Here is a 23,112-nt window from a genome sequence, read left to right on the forward strand (position 1 = left end):
CCTAAATCTAACCCCTAATTGTAACCCTAAACCTAACCCCTAAATGTAACCCTAAATCTAACCCCTAATTGTAACCCTAAATCTAACCCCTAATTGTAACCCTAAACCTAAACCCTAATTGTAACCCTAAATCTAACCCCTAATTGTAACCCTAAAGCTAACCCCTAATTGTAACCCTAAATCTAACCCCTAATTGTAACCCTAAATCTAACCCCTAATTGTAACCCTAAATCTAACCCCTAATTGTAACCCTAAATCTAACCCCTAATTGTAACCCTAAATCTAACCCCTAATTGTAACCCTAAATCTAACCCCTAATTGTAACCCTAAATCTAACCCCTAATTGTAACCCTAAACCTAACCCCTAATTGTAACCCTAAATCTAACCCCTAAGCCTAACATAGCCTTTTTCCTTGTGGGGACCGGTGAAATGTCCCCGCTGGTCCGGGTTTTCTTGTTTTTTCATCCCCACAAGGATAGTAAAACCAAAAACACACACTGTCCTGTAAATGAGTAGTTCAAAGACTTCTGGTCCCCACAAGGATAGTAAAACCAAAAACACACACTGTCCTGTAAATGGGTGATTCTTTAGCAGTCAAGTTCAAGGACCTTGTTAACAAGACATTCCTCCACACCCTTAAACCATGCAATCCACCTCCAATTAATTATATTAGTTTCTCCCATTGTATTTCAATCTACTGTTACATTCGACCTGACTCTCTGTATTGTCTTTCTATCTGGTTTCATTAAATAACACGGAGATACTTAGTCTTAGTTTGTCTTTGAGTAACATGGAGATATTTTTATTTAACCTTTATTTAACCAGGAAAAGCCTGGATAAATACCAGAGTCTCAGAGTCAGAGTCTCAGACCCAGAGTCTCTTTTTCAAGGAAGACCTGGCCAAGAAGGCAGCAACAATCAATACATTACATAATTAAAACATACAACAATACAATACAACATGATCCGGCCTAAAAAAAAACATTTACACTCCTCCGTAACAGAGTCTCCCATCAATATTTTAAATTCATTCAGTGGCACTAACATATCTGGATGAAGCATGGATTGTAGACTAGAGTTCTAGCTCTGGTAAAGGTCATGCATTTAGTTGTTTGTACATTCAAGTTTGAGACCATAAAGGGAGGCCTGCAGTGACTGAAAAGCAGTCTGGAGCTCTTCAACAGCCGGAACCAGAGAAGGAGCACATGAATATATGACTGTATCATCTGCATATAGATGTAACTTTGCTGGTTGCATCCCATTTCCCAAATCATTAATACATATTGAGAACAACACAGGAGCTCAAATGGAACCCTGGGGCACACCTCTATTAATCTCTAGAAAGCTAGACTTGTGATTGTCAGTGTCACGTTCCTGACCTATTTATGTTAGTTTTTGTGTGTTAGTTGGTCAGGACGTGAGGTTGGGTGGGCATTCTATGTTATCTGTTTCTATGTTGGTTTCGGTTTGCCTGGTATGGCTCTTGATTAGAGGCAGGTGGTTTGCGTTTGCCTCTAATTAAGAGTCATATTTAGGTAGGGCATTCTCACTGTTTGTTTGTGGGTGATTGTCTCCTATGTCTGTATGTATGTTCGTACCACATGGGACTGTAGCGTTTGTTTGTTTGTTTCGTTTCGATGTCGTCCGTTTCCAGTACGTAAGTTTATGTTTAGTTATGTAAGTTTATGTTCAGGTTTCGTTCAACGTCGTTTTCTTGTTTTGTAGTTTGAAAGTGTTTTGTTTCGTTTCGTGTTGCCATCATCGTTGTTATAATAAAGATGGCTTATTTCCCAAAGCCTGCGTTTTGGTCTGAGGATCCTTCTCTCCTCACCTCATCCGAGGATGAGGAGAGCGTCACCCGTTACAGTCAGTATATACACATTGTGTTCTGTCAGAAAAATAGTTCCTAAACCAATGTACTGAGACCTGCACTACACTGCACTGCACTGAGACCAATGTTTCTGAGTCTAGCTAGCAACAATTCGTGGTCAACAGAATCAAACTCCTTTGATAAATCCACAAACAGAGCAGCACAATGTTGCTTTTTATAAAGTCCATTAATGATGTAGTTTGCCACTGCCACAGCTGCAGTTGTGGTGCTGTGCCCCGATCTAAAGCCAGACTGAACCCCGCTCAGTTTGTTCTTTTCAATTAAGACGTTTTTTAACTGTCTGTTACGTAAGCCCCTGTACAAGGCAGTTAACCCACCGTTCCTAGGCCGTCATTGAAAATAGGAATTTGTTCTTAACTGACTTGCCTAGTTAAATAAAGGTAAGAAATAAAAAAGGGATTCATAGACTTTGGCCAGGATAGGGAGTTTGGAGACAGGACCATAGTTATTAGCATCTGAGGGACGCCACCCTTTAGCAGTGGGAGGACATTAACTGATTTCCAAATGCTGGGTATGCAATTAGTCAAGAGACTCAAGTTGAAAATGTGAGCCACAGGTTCAGTAATAATACCAGCTGCTATCTTTAAGAGGTAGGGGTCCAGGTTGTCTGGACCTGCAGACTTTTTAGTGTCTATAGCCTTTAGTGCTTTGCATAAGAAACAGGCTCAACGTTAAAATGGTTCACATGAGGGCCTATATCATAGTTGACTGTAACAGAGCTTACATTAGAGGCCTGGGACCCACCATTATCAACAACTGAACCAGCAGATATGAAGAGCTTGTTAAAAACCCCTACAATATCAGCTTTATCCTTCACTTCATTAGAATCCATCATTAAATGGTCAGGAAGGCCAGAGGATCCATTAGACTCTAATGGATCCTCTGGTGATTCTAATGATTAGAGCCTGACACTGATTTGATTAGCTTCCAGAACTTAGGTTCTCTGTGACTGCATTTAAATAGTCATCTGATGTGGACTTCCTGATCAGTCCTGTGCATGTGTTTCTTAGCTCTCTGAAGGAGGCCCAGTCAACAGGAGTATTTGTTTGTCTAGCTTGAGCCCAAGAGACATTTCTATTTCTAATGAATTCTGCCAAGTTATCTGCAAACCAGGGATTGTCCCTTCCACTGATTCTACATTTCTCCACAGGGGCATGCTTATCACATATTTCATATACAAATAGTACCAGGCAGTGTCAGCATCAGGAATCAGACTTACTCTGTCAATATTATGGTACAGATCATGTAAGAACACTTGCTCATCAAACTGTTTCAAATGTTGTTGTTTTTAAATATAACGGTTTGGCTTGGGTCATGTTTGTATTTCTAACACAAGCAATATGCACAGTGATCCCTGACATCATTACAGAATATCCCAGTCCATGTGTCTTTGTGAGGGGATTCGTTAGAATAATGCCCAATGGCACTGATTTGTTAGGTGCCCTGGGATTCGGTCTTGTAGGCACATTCATTGAGCGAGATTCAGAGAGTCACACAGTTCTTTAACTTTTCACGCCTCTCAACCCCGGATCCGGGAGCACCCCCCACCCCACCCACACTGATTAGCATCGCTAGCATAGCGTCACAATTAAATAGTAGCATCTAAATATCATTAAATCACAAGTCCAAGACACCTAATGAAAGATACAGATCTTGTGAATAAAGCCACCATTTCAGATTTTTAAAATGTTTTACAGGGAAGACAAAATATGTAAATCTATTAGCTAACCACTGTTAGCAAAAGACACCATTTTTCTTTGTCCACCATTTTTTCTCAACACCAGTAGCTATCACCAATTCGGCCAAATAAAGATATTGATAGCCACTAACCAAGAAAAAACCTCATCAGATGACAGTCTGATAACATATTTATGGTATAGGATAGGTTTTGTTAGAAAAATGTGCATATTTCAGGTATAAATCATAGTTTACAATTGCACCCACCATCACAACTCGACTAGAAAAAATACATAGAGCAACGTGTATTACCTAATTACTAATCATAAAACATTTCGTAAAAATACACAGCGTACACTAATTGAAAGACACAGATCCTGTGAATCCAGACAATATTTCAGATTTTCTAAGTGTCTTACAGCGAAAACACAATAAATTGTTATATTACCATAGCACATGTGCAAACATTACCCCAGCATTGATTCACGGCAAAAAGAGCGACAGCATTATCACCACCAAAATGTAATAATTTTTTCACTAACCTTCTCAGAATTCTTCAGATGACACTCCTGTAACATCATATTACAACATACATATAGAGTTTGTTCGAAAATGTGCATATTTAGCCACCAAAATCATGGTTAGACAATGAGAAAAGTAGCCCAGCTGGTCAGAAAATGTCGTGCGCCATATTAGACAGTGATCTAGTCTTATACATAAATACTCATAAACTTGACTAAAAAATACAGGGTGGACAGCGATTGATAGACAATTTAATTCTTAATACAATCGCTGAATTACATTTTTTAAATTATCCTTACTTTTCAATACAGGTTGCGCCAAGCGAAGCTATACCAAACAAAATGGCGGCATAAGCGTTTAACATTTTTTGACAGAAACACGATTTATCATCATAAATTGTTCTTACTATGAGCTGTTCTTCCATCAGATTCTTGGGCAATGAATCCTTTCTTGGGTCTAATCGTCTTTTGGTCGAAAGCTGTCCTCTTGCCATGTGGAAATGCCCACTAACGTTCGGCATGAACTGGAAACGTGCCCAGCGGTTCAAAGTGTCTCAGAAAGAAATGCCTCAAAATCGCACTAAACGGATATAAATTGCTATAAAACGGTTTAAATTAACTACCTTATGATGTTTTTAACACCTATAACGAGTAAAAACATGACCGGAGAAAGATTACTGGCTAAACAACAGGTTGGAAGGAGGCGAGTCCGACGTCCTTCGTGCGTCAGGCGCAGGCAGCAAAAGGAAGCTACTTCCGGTATTTGCTGTTTTATACAGGCCCTGATTGGGCAATCGACTCCATTCAAAGCGTCACCACGTACTGACACCCAGGGGAAGACGTAAGCAGTGTCTGTTTCTCCATAGCATTTACAGGGACCTTTAAACCGACCCCAGATCAGGGGCCAAGATGTCTGAAATCTGACTCCCTGTCATGAAAAGTGCTGTAGAAGTTCTGTTTCACTCAGAGACAAAATTCCAACGGCTATAGAAACTAGAGTGTTTTCTATCCAATAATAATAATAATATGCATATTGTACGAGCAAGAATTGAGTACTAGGCAGTTTAATCTGTAGAGCAAATTATGCTAATGCGAAACAGCACCCCCTATATTGACAAGAAGTTTTAAAAGAGTCTGATACAGATGTCAGTAAGTCCCAGTTCAAATCTCCTAAAATAATGAATTCAGAGTCATTTAACTTGTGCAGGACATCAGAAAGAGAGTTAAGTGCGTCTCCCGATGCCGAGGGCGGTCGGTAGCAGCCGAGGGCGGTCTGTAGCAGCCGAGGGCGGTCTGTAGCAGCCGAGGGCGGTCTGTAGAAGCCGAGGGCGGTCTGTAGCAGCCGAGGGCGGTCTGTAGAAGCCGAGGGCGGTCTGTAGAAGCCGAGGGCGGTCTGTAGCAGCCGAGGGCGGTCTGTAGCAGCCGAGGGCGGTCTGTAGCAGCCGAGGGCGGTCTGTAGCAGCCGAGGGCGGTCTGTAGAAGCCGAGGGCGGTCTGTAGAAGCCGAGGGCGGTCTGTTGCAGCCGAGGGCGGTCTGTTGCAGCCGAGGGCGGTCTGTAGAAGCCGAGGGCGGTCTGTAGCAGCCGAGGGCGGTCTGTAGCAGCCGAGGGCGGTCTGTAGCAGCCGAGGGCGGTCTGTAGCAGCCGAGGGCGGTCTGTAGCAGCCGAGGAAGGCCTGTAGCAGCCGAGGGCGGTCTGTAGAAGCCGAGGAAGGCCTGTAGCAGCCGAGGGCGGTCTGTAGCAGCCGAGGGCGGTCTGTAGCAGCCGAGGGCAGTCTGTAGAAGCCGACTACAGTGATGTGGGAGTCCTTATATATGTTCACTTTAACCACAAGCAATTCAAAATGTTTGGTTTTGGTAATCGAGAGAATTTCAGAGGTGTTAAACTCAGATTTAACATAAATTGTAACCCCTCCTCCTTTACTCATCCGATCCATTCTAAAAAAAACTGTACCCATCAATAGAAATCAAGTTATTTGACACAAATTCCTTTAACCAAGTTTCTGATAAAACCATTATGTCTTCATTTGTCGTTTTGGCCCATATTCTAATCATGTCTATTTTTGGAAATGGACTTCTGACATTAACATGCAAGAGGCCAAAACCTGCTCTGTTTTTAAATCATAGGGAGTCAGTCGAGATTGCATGGTATCTACCGGCCCAGGGTTTGGTTGAACATTAGCAGAGATCAACAATAAAAGCATAACAATATATCTGAGTTGCACAATGCGTGAGGACTTGGTGGAGCCAGCACCATTGTCAATACAACGAAGTGAGTCTTTCCACACAGAAAAAAAGGCATTCAGTAGTTTGAGATGTTGGATGTATGTCATCAAGTGCAGGTCCAGTTGTGTTTGAGAGTGGTACAAATGTAACTGCAGAGAGAGACCACGTTCCTGGTGGTATTTTCAGAGTTAAACTAAGACTAAGTAACATGGAGATATATAGAGTTAAACTAAGACTAAGTGACATGGAGATATTCAGAGTTAAACTAAGACTAAGTAACATGGAGATATTCAGAGTTAAACTAAGACTAAGTAACATGGAAATATTCAGAGTTAAACTAAGACTAAGTAACATGGAGATATATAGAGTTAAACTAAGTCTAAGTAACATGGAGATATTCAGAGTTAAACTAAGACTAAGTAACATGGAGATATATAGAGTTAAACTAAGACTAAGTGACATGGAGATATTCAGAGTTAAACTAAGATTAAGTAACATGGAGATATTCAGAGTTAAACTAAGACTAAGTAACATGGAAATATTCAGAGTTAAACTAAGACTAAGTAACATGGAGATATATAGAGTTAAACTAAGTCTAAGTAACATGGAGATATTCAGAGTTAAACTAAGACTAAGTAACATGGAGATATATAGAGTTAAACTAAGACTAAGTGACATGGAGATATTCAGAGTTAAACTAAGATTAAGTAACATGGAGATATTCAGAGTTAAACTAAGACTAAGTAACATGGAAATATTCAGAGTTAAACTAAGACTAAGTAACATGGAGATATATAGAGTTAAACTAAGACTAAGTAACGTGGAGATATATAGAGTTAAACTAAGACTAAGTAACATGGAGATATATAGAGTTAAACTAAGACTAAGTAACATGGAGATATTCAGAGTTAAACTAAGTCTAAGTAACATGGAAATATTCAGAGTTAAACTAAGACTAAGTAACATGGAGATATTCAGAGTTAAACTAAGTAACATGGAGATACTCAGAGTTAAACGAAGTCTAAGTAACATGGAGATACTCAGAGTTAAACTAAGACTAAGTGACATGGAGATATTCAGAGTTAAACTAAGACTAAGTGACATGGAGATATTCCGAGTTAAACTAAGACTAAGTAACATGGAGATATTCAGAGTTAAACTAAGACTAAGTAACATGGAGATATATAGAGTTAAACTAAGACTAAGTAACATGGAGATATATAGAGTTAAACTAAGTCTAAGTAACATGGAGATATTCAGAGTTAAACTAAGACTAAGTAACATGGAGATATATAGAGTTAAACTAAGACTAAGTAACATGGAGATATATAGAGTTAAACTAAGACTAAGTAACATGGAGATATATAGAGTTAAACTAAGACTAAGTAACATGGAGATATATAGAGTTAAACTAAGACTAAGTAACATGGAGATATTCAGAGTTAAACTAAGACTAAGTAACATGGAGATATATAGAGTTAAACTAAGACTAAGTAACATGGAGATATTCAGAGTTAAACTAAGACTAAGTAACATGGAGATATATAGAGTTAAACTAAGACTAAGTAACATGGAGATATATAGAGTTAAACTAAGTCTAAGTAACATGGAGATATTCAGAGTTAAACTAAGACTAAGTAACATGGAGATATATAGAGTTAAACTAAGACTAAGTAACATGGAGATATATAGAGTTAAACTAAGACTAAGTAACATGGAGATATATAGAGTTAAACTAAGACTAAGTAACATGGAGATATATAGAGTTAAACTAAGACTAAGTAACATGGAGATATTCAGAGTTAAACTAAGACTAAGTAACATGGAGATATATAGAGTTAAACTAAGACTAAGTAACATGGAGATATTCAGAGTTAAACTAAGACTAAGTAACATGGAGATATATAGAGTTAAACTAAGACTAAGTAACATGGAGATATTCAGAGTTAAACTAAGACTAAGTAACATGGAGATATTCAGAGTTAAACTAAGACTAAGTATCATGGAGATATTCAGAGTTAAACTAAGTAACATGGAGATATTCAGAGTTAAACTAAGACTAAGTAACATGGAGATATATAGAGTTAAACTAAGACTAAGTAACATGGAGATATATAGAGTTAAACTAAGACTAAGTAACATGGAGATATATAGAGTTAAACTAAGACTAAGTAACATGGAGATATATAGAGTTAAACTAAGACTAAGTAACATGGAGATACTCAGAGTTAAACTAAGACTAAGTAACATGGAGATATTCAGAGTCAAACTAACCTGTCGGTTGCTCTATTTCTCAATTTCAAAATGTCTCCATCGACTCTGTTTGATTGACAGCTGAATCACTGTTTGGCGAGGCCTCCCAGGGACTAGAGGGAATAAAGGGCTGGTACACTGATAAACTTAATCACTTAGGGAGAGATACACACACACACACACACACACACACACACACAGACACACTGTGTTAATCATTGTGTGGAGAGGCCTGCCAGGGACTAGAGGGAATAAAGGGCTGGTACACTGATAAACTTAATCACTTAGGGAGAGATACACACGTGCACACACATGCATACACACATGCGCACACACACACACACACAGAGACACACACAATGTGTTTAATCTGTCACTGTCAGGTTACCAAAGCGTTTTCTAACCTGCTGCGTTTGACTCATTCTACAATAGAACCCATTTCGCCACACATTTGTAAAGAGAAAGAGACACTCCCTAAATTAATCAGGAACACTTTTATACACACTCTTGACATAAGGATATTACAACATTTAAAGAGGACAATTTGTCAGTCATTATTTGAAGCATGACTGGCTCAAAGGAGATCAAAGTGGCTGCTCTGTGATGTGTCTTGTCCCTGGGACCAGAAGAAAAACTCCTGGGTCGTATTCAGTAGGTGGAAAAGTATCAGGAAAGACCACCTGAACCAATAAGAACGCAGATTATGTTATCTGTTGTGACTGATCTGGGGCATGTATCCACAAAGTATCTCAGATTAGGAGTGTCCACAAAGTATCTCAGATTAGGAGTGTCCACAAAGTATCTCAGATTAGGAGTGTCCACAAAGTGTCTCAGAGTAGGAGTATCCACAAAGTGTCTCAGAGTAGGAGTATCCACAAAGTGTCTCAGAGTAGGAGTGTCCACAAAGTATCTCAGATTAGGAGTGTCCACAAAGTATCTCAGATTAGGAGTGTCCACAAAGTATCTCAGATTAGGAGTGTCCACAAAGTATCTCAGATTAGGAGTGTCCACAAAGTGTCTCAGAGTAGGAGTATCCACAAAGTGTCTCAGAGTAGGAGTATCCACAAAGTGTCTCAGATTAGGAGTGTCCACAAAGTATCTCAGATTAGGAGTGTCCACAAAGTATCTCAGATTAGGAGTGTCCACAAAGTATCTCAGATTAGGAGTGTCCACAAAGTGTCTCAGAGTAGGAGTGTCCACAAAGTGTCTCAGAGTAGGAGTATCCACAAAGTGTCTCAGAGTAGGAGTATCCACAAAGTATCTCAGATTAGGAGTGTCCACAAAGTATCTCAGATTAGGAGTGTCCACAAAGTGTCTCAGAGTAGGAGTGTCCACAAAGTGTCTCAGAGTAGGAGTATCCACAAAGCGTCTCAGAGTAGGAGTGTCCACAAAGTATCTCAGAGTAGGAGTGTCCACAAAGTATCTCAGAGTAGGAGTGTCCACAAAGTGTCTCAGAGTAGGAGTATCCACAAAGTGTCTCAGAGTAGGAGTGTCCACAAAGTGTCTCAGCGTAGGAGTGTCCACAAAGTGTCTCAGAGTAGGAGTGTCCACAAAGTGTCTCAGAGTAGGAGTGTCCACAAAGTGTCTCAGAGTAGGATTGTCCACAAAGTGTCTCAGAGTAGGAGTGCCCACAGAGTGTCTCAGAGTAGGAGTGTCCACAAAGTGTCTCAGAGTAGAGGTGTCCACAAAGTCTCAGAGTAGGAGAATCCACAAAGTGTCTCAGAGTAGGATTGTCCACAAAGTGTCTCAGAGTAGGAGTGCCCACAGAGTGTCTCAGAGTAGGAGTGTCCACAAAGTATCTCAGATTAGGAGTGTCCACAAAGTGTCTCAGAGTAGGAGTGTCCACAAAGTGTCTCAGAGTAGGAGTATCCACAGTGTCTCAGAGTAGGAGTGTCCACATAGTGTCTCAGAGTAGGAGTGTCCACAAAGTGTCTCAGAGTAGGATTGTCCACAAAGTGTCTCAGAGTAGGAGTGCCCACAGAGTGTCTCAGAGTAGGAGTGTCCACAAAGTGTCTCAGAGTAGAGGTGTCCACAAAGTCTCAGAGTAGGAGAATCCACAAAGTGTCTCAGAGTTGGACTGTCCACAAAGTGTTTCAGAGTAGGAGTGTCCACAAAGTGTCTCAGAGTAGGAGTATCCACAAGTGTCTCAGAGTAGGAGTGTCCACAAAGTGTCTCAGAGTAGGAGTTTCCACAAAGTGTCTCAGAGTAGGAGTATCCACAAAGTGTCTCAGAGTAGGAGTATCCACAAAGTGTCTCAGAGTAGGAGTGTCCACAAAGTATCTCAGATTAGGAGTGTCCACAAAGTATCTCAGATTAGGAGTGTCCACAAAGTATCTCAGATTAGGAGTGTCCACAAAGTATCTCAGATTAGGAGTGTCCACAAAGTGTCTCAGAGTAGGAGTATCCACAAAGTGTCTCAGAGTAGGAGTGTCCACAAAGTATCTCAGATTAGGAGTGTCCACAAAGTATCTCGGCTTAGGAGTGTCCACAAAGTATCTCAGATTAGGAGTGTCCACAAAGTATCTTAGATTAGGAGTGTCCACAAAGTGTCTCAGAGTAGGAGTGTCCACAAAGTGTCTCAGAGTAGGAGTATCCACAAAGTGTCTCAGAGTAGGAGTATCCACAAAGTATCTCAGATTAGGAGTGTCCACAAAGTATCTCAGAGTAGGAGTGTCTACAAAGTGTCTCAGAGTAGGAGTATCCACAAAGTGTCTCAGAGTAGGAGTGTCCACAAAGTATCTCAGAGTAGGAGTGTCCACAAAGTATCTCAGAGTAGGAGTGTCCACAAAGTGTCTCAGAGTAGGAGTATCCACAAAGTGTCTCAGAGTAGGAGTGTCCACAAAGTGTCTCAGAGTAGGAGTGTCCACAAAGTGTCTCAGAGTAGGAGTGTCCACAAAGTATCTCAGATTAGGAGTGTCCACAAAGTATCTCAGATTAGGAGTGTCCACAAAGTATCTCAGATTAGGAGTGTCCACAAAGTATCTTAGATTAGGAGTGTCCACAAAGTGTCTCAGAGTAGGAGTGTCCACAAAGTGTCTCAGAGTAGGAGTATCCACAAAGTGTCTCAGAGTAGGAGTATCCACAAAGTATCTCAGATTAGGAGTGTCCACAAAGTATCTCAGAGTAGGAGTGTCCACAAAGTGTCTCAGAGTAGGAGTATCCACAAAGTGTCTCAGAGTAGGAGTGTCCACAAAGTATCTCAGAGTAGGAGTGTCCACAAAGTATCTCAGAGTAGGAGTGTCCACAAAGTGTCTCAGAGTAGGAGTATCCACAAAGTGTCTCAGAGTAGGAGTGTCCACAAAGTGTCTCAGAGTAGGAGTGTCCACAAAGTGTCTCAGAGTAGGAGTGTCCACAAAGTGTCTCAGAGTAGGAGTGTCCACAAAGTGTCTCAGAGTAGGATTGTCCACAAAGTGTCTCAGAGTAGGAGTGCCCACAGTGTCTCAGAGTAGGAGTGTCCACAAAGTGTCTCAGAGTAGAGGTGTCCACAAAGTGTCTCAGAGTAGGAGTGTCCACAAAGTGTCTCAGAGTAGGAGTATCCACAGTGTCTCAGAGTAGGAGTGTCCACAAAGTGTCTCAGAGTAGGAGTGTCCACAAAGTGTCTCAGATTAGGATTGTCCACAATGTGTCTCAGAGTAGGAGTGCCCACAGAGTGTCTCAGAGTAGGAGTGTCCACAAAGTGTCTCAGAGTAGAGGTGTCCACAAAGTCTCAGAGTAGGAGAATCCACAAAGTGTCTCAGAGTTGGACTGTCCACAAAGTGTTTCAGAGTAGGAGTGTCCACAAAGTGTCTCAGAGTAGGAGTATCCACAAGTGTCTCAGAGTAGGAGTGTCCACAAAGTGTCTCAGAGTAGGAGTTTCCACAAAGTGTCTCAGAGTAGGAGTATCCACAAAGTGTCTCAGAGTAGGAGTGTCCACAAAGTGTCTCAGAGTAGGAGTGCTGTTCTAAGATCAGTTTTGCATTCTAAATCATAATGAATAGCAGGGATGCTTTGCTCTGAGATGCTTTGTGGATTTGGGCCTTGGTCCCTCTATTGTTGCTATATGAGGTCCTGGTGCAGCAGATAGCCTAGCGTTTAGAGCGTTGGGCTAGTAATCAAAATGTTGTTGGTTCAAATCCCCAAGCCCGACTTGCTGAAAAATCTACTGATGTGCCCTTGAGCAAGACACTGTAACGATCGTTCTCCTCATCTTCGTCTGAAGAGGAGGAGTAGGGATTGGACCAAAGCGCAGCTTGAAATGTTGACATAATGAATTTATTAAACACAAGACGAAACACGAAGAACACTTGAATAGATAACAAAACAATAAACGAAGTCAACAGACCTGAACAAACGAACTACACAAACACGAAGAACGCACGAACAGGATAGACTAACCAAGCGAAAAGAACAAACGATACAGTCCCGTGTGGTGAAGAACACAAACACGGAAGACAACCAACCACAAACAAACAGTGAGAACACCCTACCTTAATATGGTTCTCAATCAGAGGAAACGTCAAACACCTGCCTCTAATTGAGAACCATATCAGGCAACACATTAACCCCAACATAGAAACACAAAACATAGACTACCCACCCAGCTCACGTCCTGACCAACTAAACAAAGTTAAACAAAGGAAAAATAAGGTCAGGAACGTGACAGACACGTAACTAATTGCTCCTGTAAGTCGCTCTGGATAAGAGTATCTGCTAAATGACAAGAAAATATATACATTTTAAATATTAAAAATATACATTTAGTCCTGGTGGTGTCGTATCCTTCTGTATTTGCTATGTGGGGTCGTGGTGGTGTCTTATCATTCTTTAGTTGCCATTAGAGGTCCTGGTGGTGTCTTATCCTTCTGTAGTTGCCATTAGAAGTCCTGGTGGTGTCTTATCCTTCTGTATTTGCTATGTGGGGTCCTGGTGGTGTCTTATCATTCTGTAGTTGCCATTAGAGGTCCTGGTGGTGTCTTATCCCTCTGTATTTGCTATGAGGGGTCCTGATGGTGTCTTATCCTTCTGTAGTTGCCATTAGAAGTCCTGGTGGTGTCTTATCCTTCTGTATTTGTTATGAGGGGCCCTGATGGTGTCTTATCCTTCTGTAGTTGCCATTAGAAGTCCTGGTGGTGTCTTATCCTTCTGTAGTTGCCATTAGAAGTCCTGGAGGTGTCTTATCCTTCTGTATTTGCTATGTGGGGTCCTGATGGTGTCTTATCCTTCTGTAGTTGCCATTAGAGGTCCTGGTGGTGTCTTATCCTTCTGTAGTTGCCCTTAGAAGTCCTGGAGGTGTCTTATCCTTCTGTATTTGCTATGTGGGGTCCTGATGGTGTCTTATCCTTCTGTAGTTGCCATTAGAGGTCCTGGTGGTGTCTTATCCTTCTGTAGTTGCCCTTAGAAGTCCTGGTGGTGTCTTATCCTTCTGTAGTTGCCATTAGAAGTCCTGGTGGTGTCTTATCCTTCTGCAGTTGCTATGTGGTAGAATATCCATCTATATACCTGCTGTGTGTCCTTGATGCCAAACAGAGAACAACAATCTCTCAGTGGGGGAGGAGCAGACATATACTGACTTTCTGTCTCTCTCTCTCTCTGCAGCATACAGAAGGGTTTAAGAAGCGTTGGTTCACCCTAGACCACAGACGTCTCATGTACTACAAAGATCCCCTGGTAAGACTGGTTTCACACACACGCACGCACGAACGCACGCACACACGCGCACGCACACGCACACACGCACACACACACACACACTTCTCCCAGGTAGGCTCTTATAGTCCAGTTACTAGAGAGGACCTCATGTTTTATATGAATCTGATTGATATCAAAAGGTTTGACTTCATAATGACGGATGAAGTTTCCTCTTGCTGTATCAGGTTAGTACAACATGTTCTCTGTTAGTTTTAACAAAGAGCTGCTATGTAGAGGAGACTCGCTAGACAGTAATCTGATACTTCTATCAGAAGACCATCAAACCACACTCTCACACACACACACACACACACACACACACACACACACACACACACACACACACACACACACACACACACACACACACACACACACACACACACACACACACACACACACACACATCAAACATGACTCCAAAGACTGTGCACAGTTGCACACAGAAACTACTAGTAAGACACGCACACACACACACACACACACACACACACACGCACACGCACACGCGCGCGCACACCCCAAACCACAACTCCAAAGAGGCAGAGAACTCACTAGCACCCTCTCTCAACTCACCTCACATCAACACCTAAACTAATATCGTCTAGATGTAACACTATGGAGATTGTGTAGGGTTGGTATGAGGGTGATGTCGGGCTCTACTTAGCGTGCTAGCCTGGTTTGAATCATCACACACAACAATGGAAAGTGGAAAGCACTGGGGAGCGCTAGGGAGGGCCAGACCTGGCCAGATCAAATAGCTCACTAGTCCACTTTAGAAGAGAAAAGGGGAGCCTCACACTTAAGGCTCATATGCAATACGTTGAATAAAGCATCGTTTGGACAGCTAAGCTACCTTCATCAAGGGTTCACACTAGGGCTGTTACAGAGAGCTATAGACAGGCCTTGGTGAGGTGTGGAGCCGTTATGGAAATAAAGAGATTGAAGACTTCTTCTCCATCCTAAATGGCCCCCTATTCCCTTTATAGTGCACTACTTTTGACCAGGGATCTTAAGGCTCTCACCCTCACCTCACCTCACCCCCTCTACCTCATCCTCACCCCCTCTGCCTCACCCTGTCTACCTCACCCTACCCCCTCTACCTCACACTCACCTCACCCCCTCTACTGCACTCTCACCCCCTCTACCTCACCCTCCCTCCTCTACCTTACTCTCACCTCACCCACTCTACCTCACTCTCACCTCACCCCCTCTACCTCACCCTCCGTCTCTTACCTCACTCTCACCTCCTCTACCTCACTCTCACCTCACCCTCTCTACCTCACACTCCCTCCTCTACCTCACTCTCACCTCACCTCACCTCCTCTACCTCACTCTCACCTCACCCCCTCTACCTCCCCAACCTTGCCAGGATGCCTTTGCCAAGGGTGAGGCTTTCCTAGGGCACCAGGACCATGGTTACAGCGCTAGCCCCGGCCTTCCCGCCGGAACCCACTGCAACGGCGCCTGGCAACACGGCATCACCATAGTAACACCCGAGCGCAGCTTCCTGTTTACCTGCGAGACGGAAGTTGAGCAACAGGATTGGCTGAAACACTTCAATGATGTCATCAGCATCCAGATGTCCCCTCAGGAGTACTCCAGTAAGAGATTACAACATCTTATTAAGGGTTTATAAAGGGTTTAATAACATCTATGTGTGTTTATAAGCATACCGATGTCCCCTCAGGAGGACTCCAGTAAGAGAGGACCATTTTTTACTATTTATAAAGGGTTTAAACATATATTGCGGTTACTGTTTGGTTATAAAGTGTTTATTAACGTCTGACCTCGTGTTTGTGTTTTGCAGTGGAGGCTATGTTCAGACACAAACATTGATGGGCCTGTGGCCTGATGGACCCTTCCTTCTCCCATCCTCCTCTCCTCTCCCATCTTCTGTTCCTCCTCTCTCCTCCTCTCCTCTACTCGTCTTCTATTCCTCCTCTCTCCTCCTCTCCTCTACTCGTCTTCTGTTCCTCTCCTCCTCCTCTCCTCTACTCGTCTTCTGTTCCTCTCCTCCTCCTCTCCTCTACTCGTCTTCTGTTCCTCCTCTCCTCCTCCTCTCCTCTACTCGTCTTCTGTTCCTCCTCTCTCCTCCTCTCCTCTACTCGTCTTCTGTTCCTCTCCTCCTCCTCTCCTCTACTCGTCTTCTGTTCCTCCTCTCTCCTCCTCTCCTCTACTCGTCTTCTGTTCCTCTCCTCCTCCTCTCCTCTACTCGTCTTCTGTTCCTCCTCTCTTCTGTTCCTCCTCTCTCCTCCTCTCCTCTACTCGTCTTCTGTTCCTCTCCTCCTCCTCTCCTCTACTCGTCTTCTGTTCCTCTCCTCCTCCTCTCCTCTACTCGTCTTCTGTTCCTCCTCTCCTCCTCCTCTCCTCTACTCGTCTTCTGTTCCTCCTCTCTCCTCCTCTCCTCTACTCGTCTTCTGTTCCTCCTCTCCTCCTCCTCTCCTCTACTCGTCTTCTGTTCCTCCTCTCTCCTCCTCTCCTCTACTCGTCTTCTGTTCCTCCTCTCTCCTCCTCTCCTCTACTCGTCTTCTGTTCCTCCTCTCTCCTCCTCTCCTCTACCCGTCTTCTGTTCCTCCTCTCTCCTCCTCTCCTCTACTCGTCTTCTGTTCCTCCTCTCTCCTCCTCTCCTCTACTCGTCTTCTGTTCCTCCTCTCCTCTACTCGTCTTCTGTTCCTCTCCTCCTCCTCTCCTCTACTCGTCTTCTATTCCTCCTCTCTCCTCCTCTCCTCTACTCGTCTTCTATTCCTCCTCTCTCCTCCTCTCCTCTACTCGTCTTCTGTTCCTCCTCTCCTCTACTCGTCTTCTGTTCCTCTCCTCCTCCTCTCCTCTACTCGTCTTCTGTTCCTCCTCTCCTCTACTCGTCTTCTGTTCCTCTCCTCCTCCTCTCCTCTACTCGTCTTCTGTTCCTCCTCTCTTCTGTTCCTCCTCTCTCCTCCTCTCCTCTACTCGTCTTCTGTTCCTCCTCTCTCCTCCTCTCCTCTACTCGTCTTCTGTTCCTCCTCTCTCCTCCTCTCCTCTACCCGTCTTCTGTTCCTCCTCTCTCCTCCTCTCCTCTACTCGTCTTCTGTTCCTCCTCTCCTCCTCCTCTCCTCTACTCGTCTTCTGTTCCTCCTCTCTCCTCCTCTCCTCTACTCGTCTTCTATTCCTCCTCTCTCCTCCTCTCCTCTACTCGTCTTCTGTTCCTCCTCTCCTCCTCCTCTCCTCTACTCGTCTTCTGTTCCTCCTCTCTCCTCCTCTCCTCTACTCGTCTTCTGTTCCTCTCCTCCTCCTCTCCTCTACTCGTCTTCTGTTCCTCCTCTCTCCTCCTCTCCTCTACTCGTCTTCTATTCCTCCTCTCTCCTCCTCTCCTCTGCCCATCCTGGAGATCACCAAGACGTTTGAGTTAGGTTAGGCTGTCCTTGCCTCAGAAAGAAAGATGTACAAACACACTAGACTGCAGCAGTACCTGTCATCATGGTCAACCATTGTGCCTTACACTAAGTCATAAACTTTAATGTCTCAGATCAATGTGAATTTAAATGTTTACTTTTAAAAGTTCCCTATTAATATCTTATAAATTGACATTTTTGATGGGTGAGTTTGGTTTGGAGATATGTAAGATACATTTGAATATAACTATGGATAATGTTCAACCCTCTTAGGGTTGTGTATAAACAGTTAGTGGGGTTTTTTGATAGTGCCATCTTGTGGTGTTTCAAGAATATGACCGGTCTGGCTTTCTACATATCCTGTATGTCCGAAGATATTTTCACCCTGTCATTTTAAGGTATTATACAACATATTTAGACTGAGGAGACATGCAAAGAATATATCATTGATTGATACATATTTGTCATTCATCCCATGTCATGCTTTTATACGTGTTGTCAATGGTGTTTTCCATTATAGAAGAAGATTGGTTATAAATGATCATGTTTGAGGAACTACAAACCATCCGTTTCACCATTTTTTAAATAAATCCATATATTGGTCTCCTCTCGTTTTAAATATGTAAATTATTTGAAAAAGACTTCTAATGAGTTTATGTATGAGATAGAGAGATTGAATGATATGTCAGTGTGTGTGTTTCTGTGTGTTTATGTATGCTAGGTTGTATGCGTCCTTGTACATGCATGTGTGCGTACCTGCGTTTGTGTGTCAATTGCATTGTGTGTGTGTGTGTGTGTGTGTGTGTGTGTGTGTGTGTGTGTGTGTGTGTGTGTGTGTGTGTGTGTGTGTGTTTTAGCGCCAGCAAACCAGGGGTGTTTAAAACTGCACCCAGGTGTTTAAAGAGAGCAGGGCCAGGGCTGAGGTGAATCGCTCATAAATCCATAGAGTCATCCTGGGTTACACCTATATGAGAGAGAGAGAGAGAGAGAGAGTGAGGGGGAGAGAGAGAGCAGGAGAGAGGTAAAGGGGACAAAGAGAAAGAAGGAAAGGGGTCAGATGACAGAGAGGGAAAGAGAGTAGAGGAGTGCAGTTGAAGGACATCAAAGAAGACGGACACAACAAAATGCTTATGAAGAGCTCTGGAATTAAACGCTAGAAGGGGCCCCAGTTACTCTATTGGAACACCCCGACATTGACCTATTGAGAGGTACCAACAATGACCATCCACCATGCCAGCTGAGAACACAAGACAAACTAACCTCTGGATACAGTGAGAGCTTCTGAATCACCACAAACTGACCAAGCACAACACACTGTCAACTCAGGACATCAAGCTACTTCCACTCCCAAGTCACCGGTGCGGTTGAAGTACACTAGAAACTGAAGCGTCTGTCTGTTCTACAGTATCGCCTGGGCTTGGTCCGGTACCCGCGGGAAGGATCATGGGAGCTTGGAGGAGCTGGAGCGGGGACTTGAAAACATCGGGAGATAAGAGACACTCGATGAGGTGGACTTGTCAGCCATGTCCTGGTTCACCTTAAGACTGCAGGTTAACAGTAGTAGTGGAACTGAAGCCACTGTGGAAGCATCACTACACACTCACTGTTTTCCTATTGGATTTAGATTCAATTTAGATAAAGATTCAATTTATGTGTTTTCAAGTCAAATTTGATCACATACACAGTTTCCAGCAGGTTTAGAAGGTGCAGTGGAATGCTAACGTGATAGCTCCCTCAATGCAGTACAATTGTTGTTTTTGTTTCGTTTTGTCTGTTTTTCACTGGATTTTATGCAGTGCGGAAAGTCGCTTTAAATTCTTAATAGTTCTCTATTCACTCCAACATGGAGCACGTTAAAATCCGTTTGGAATCCATAAGCAACTCTTTAAATCTTTATGAATACTAATAGTAACAGTTTATCCCAGTAAAGCGATCACTTCATTGTAGGGACGTGCTGGCCTTATTTATGAACTCAAACATATCCCCAACGATGAACCAGAGCCAGATGCCCATCGTGACCTCCATCTCCCCCCAGTCTGGGCATGGTTCTGGGGGCTCGGGCGGTGTCTCTGGAGGGGGTAGCTCTGGGGGTGGGGGGTTGTGGGTGACCTCTCTCCTCGGCGCTACCCTCCTAATCATGCTCGCCATGGGGGTGGCGGGTAACATCTACACGCTCTTCATCATGCGTTCCGCGGCTCTCCGCCGATCCGGCTCTATGTACGTCTATATACTCAACCTTGCCCTCGCCGACCTCCTCTACCTCTCTACGATCCCATTCGTCATCTGCACCTACTTTGCTCACGATTGGTTGTTCGGCGAGGCCGGTTGCCGGGTCCTCCTGAGTCTCGATCTCCTCACCATGCACGCCAGCGTCTTCGTCCTGGTCGCCATGTCGTTGGAGCGCTACCGGGCCGTGGCGAAGCCGTTTGACGCCCGACGATCCAGCATGCGGGGACGGAAGGTAGTGGCGGCCGTCATCTGGTTCGCGGCGTTTGTCCTGACACTACCCATGATGATTATGATACGGCTGAGGGAAGGGAAGCCGAACGCGGCCGGGAACGTCAAGCGGATCTGTTACCCGACGTGGACCCAAGAGGCCTTCAAGGTCTACCTCACCGTCCTGTTCCTGACCAGCGTCCTCGTACCCGGTTTAGTCATTGTTGGTCTCTACGCTGGCCTAGCACGTCGCTATTGGACTGCTCAGGCTAGCTTGGGAGGAAGCAGCCGTTCAGCGAGAAGACGAGGCTTAAAACAAAAGGTAGTAACAATGATTTTTTGTATCGTTGTCGCGTACTGGGTGTGTTTCCTGCCCTTCTGGGGGTGGCAGTTGGCGCAGTTATTTTCCCCGCAGTCCCTCAGGGCTCTGTCTCCTGCCACTCACAGTTACATGAATTTCTTTGTAACGTGTCTGACCTATGGGAATAGCTGTATTAACCCTTTGTTGTACACCCTCCTGACCCGGAACTATAAAGACTATCTGGCTCAGAAGGGTCAGAGCACAGGGTCAAGTAGGGGAGACCTGGGGTCGGCAGCCGGGGCACCCCTACAGGATCTATAATCAGAGTAGAGGTGACCTGGGGGTCGCCAGCCGCAGCACCCCTACAGGATCTATAATCAGAGTAGAGGTGACCTAGGGGTCAGCTGCCGAAGAACCCCTACAGGAAATATAGGAGAAGAGGGGGGAAGTATTTTTGACGTGACAAGTAGGAACTATTATATTTGACTTAAATCCTTTTTTTCCCTGGGGAGGATAGGTCATCCATGCAGGAACTATAAAAGAGGGGGAGTTATTCTGACGTGACACCAAGAGCACTATTGCCAAAGCATTTCTGATACAGCATGTTTATCTTTTCACCTTGGATTTGGTGAAGACATGAGGACATTTCTTCATAGCTGTTGGGGCAAGAGCAGCCCCCAAAACAAACAAATCGTTTTTGAGTAATTAGTGCAGCATAAACTTGACCTAACAACATGGCTTACTCTAAACTCAATAGTTTTTGTATTTTTACATAATCTGAATATTATTGGTATATAGTTATACAGATGTTGGATCTTAATTTGTGCCAGTTTGCTACAGCAGGAAAATAATCCTGCAGCAACAGGAAAAGTGAATTATTATGTGGATTATAATTAATAGACGTTTTTTGTAGGGATTGATAGATTGTTCGTAAGGGAAAATCAAGTCTGAAATGTTAAAGGGGAAATTACAAATTTAAGAAACCTTTTTATACCTCAAAGCCTTGTTAAACCTCAAACCTCTAATTGTTTAATTTCACACATTACAGGAAAGTTGTCCTGCAACAGAGTGATCAGATTAAGATCCTACATTTGCAGCAATAGCTGTTTGACATATACTTTGCCAGGGGATTCCAATGTGCATTCATCATGTAGGCTGCTGTATTTCTTGTCACATATTGACATGAATGTCATTTAACCAGTCACTAAGTATTTTTTTTTCTTACTTCGACTTTGTTGTCATATTGCCAAAAATGTGTCAAGCTAATGTTCTTGGTTGGTTTTTCTCATTTTGTATTCTTTAATTACATGATTGTTCTAATAAAGTTTTGACAGATTGATTTAGAGGTAAAATGACTACAATATTGCCCTCTGCTGGCAAAAGTTTAGAGTAAGTTAACTTCCACATACAGTGTAATGTGTGGTAATCATGCCATCACATTTATCAGCATTTGTAAAGAATTCACTCTGTGTCTCCCGTCGGTGGCTAATTTCCTCACTCTGTGTGTCTATGATGGACCCCACTGACCCACACACACACACACACACACACACACACACACACACACACACACATACACACACACACACACACACACACACACACACACACACACACACACACACACACACACACACACACACACACACACACACACACACACACACCTACCTCCACCCCCCAACACACACACACCTTCCCTATCCCCCCCAACACCCCCCCCCACACACACACCTACCCCTACACCCCAACACCCACTCCTACCCCCCACACCCACCCCTACCCCCCCCCACACACACAAACCTACCCCTACACCCCCACACCTACCCCCCCACACACACACACACACCTACACCCCAAGACCCACTCCTACCCCCCAAACCTACCCCTACCTTCCCCCCCACACACACACCTAACCCTACACCCCACACCTACACCTACCTTCCACCCCACACACACACCTAACCCTACACCCCACACCTACCCTCTTCCTTTACCCCCCACACACACACCTAACCCTACATCCCACACCTAACCCTACCTTCCCCCCCACACACACACCTAACCCTACACCCCACACCTAACCCTACCTTACCCCCCACACACACACCTAACCCTACATCCCACACCTACCCTCTTCCTTTACCCCCCACACACACACCTAACCCTACACCCCACACCTACCCCTACCTTCCCCCCCACACACACACCTAACCCTACACCCCACACCTACCCCTACCTTCCCCCCCACACACACACCTAACCCTACACCCCACACCTACCCTCTTCCTTTACCCCCCACACACACACCTAACCCTACATCCCACACCTACCCCTACCTTCCCCCCCCCCACACACACTCTCCAGACCGCCGCCTCTCACCAGGAAATGTGGTCCCACCATGCAACATTCCAAAGCCTTGAGGCAGGTCTCTTCGTGTTGTCCTGTAAATTGTCTCTCAGGAATGTCTAGCGTTATTCATCCTGCCAAAATAGACTAACAGGACCTACAGAACCACAACACAGACTGGCCCGCGTGGACACAGATTATATGAGCCATTTGGTCTGAATAACTTGAGTTGATTGATGTTAATACTAACAGGACCTACAGAACCACAACACAGACTGGCCTGCTTGGATACAGATTACAGTTGAAGTCGGAAGTTTACATACACTTAGGTTGGAGTCATTAAGACTCGTCTTTCAACCACTCCACAAATTTCTTGTTAACAAACTATAGTTTTGGCAAGTCGGTTAGGACATCTACTTTGT

General features: G+C 43.9%; 2 protein-coding genes across 4 annotated transcripts in view; both read left to right on the plus strand.

Moving 5' to 3' along the window:
• LOC129847813 (arf-GAP with dual PH domain-containing protein 1-like) overlaps nt 1–18,208 on the plus strand; it is a 40,179-nt gene extending 21,971 nt beyond the window's left edge. For all 3 annotated transcript variants that reach the window (XM_055915502.1, XM_055915503.1, XM_055915504.1), the window contains 3 exons: nt 14,141–14,212; nt 15,606–15,837; nt 16,044–18,208. In XM_055915502.1, the coding sequence (XP_055771477.1) occupies nt 14,141–14,212; nt 15,606–15,837; nt 16,044–16,072 (333 nt within the window). In that variant the 3' untranslated portion in view covers nt 16,073–18,208. The remainder of the gene's footprint in view (nt 1–14,140; nt 14,213–15,605; nt 15,838–16,043) is intronic.
• Nucleotides 18,209–18,483: 275 nt separating this feature from the next.
• On the plus strand, nt 18,484–21,609 carry LOC129847811 (urotensin-2 receptor-like). Its single transcript, XM_055915500.1, has one exon. The coding sequence runs from the start codon at nt 19,571–19,573 to the stop codon at nt 20,660–20,662; it is 1,092 nt and encodes a 363-aa protein (XP_055771475.1). The 5' UTR covers nt 18,484–19,570; the 3' UTR covers nt 20,663–21,609.
• The last annotated feature ends 1,503 nt before the right edge of the window (nt 21,610–23,112 follow it).

The sequence above is a fragment of the Salvelinus fontinalis genome, unplaced genomic scaffold, assembly GCF_029448725.1.
Source record: "Salvelinus fontinalis isolate EN_2023a unplaced genomic scaffold, ASM2944872v1 scaffold_0954, whole genome shotgun sequence".
NCBI lineage: Eukaryota > Metazoa > Chordata > Actinopteri > Salmoniformes > Salmonidae > Salvelinus > Salvelinus fontinalis.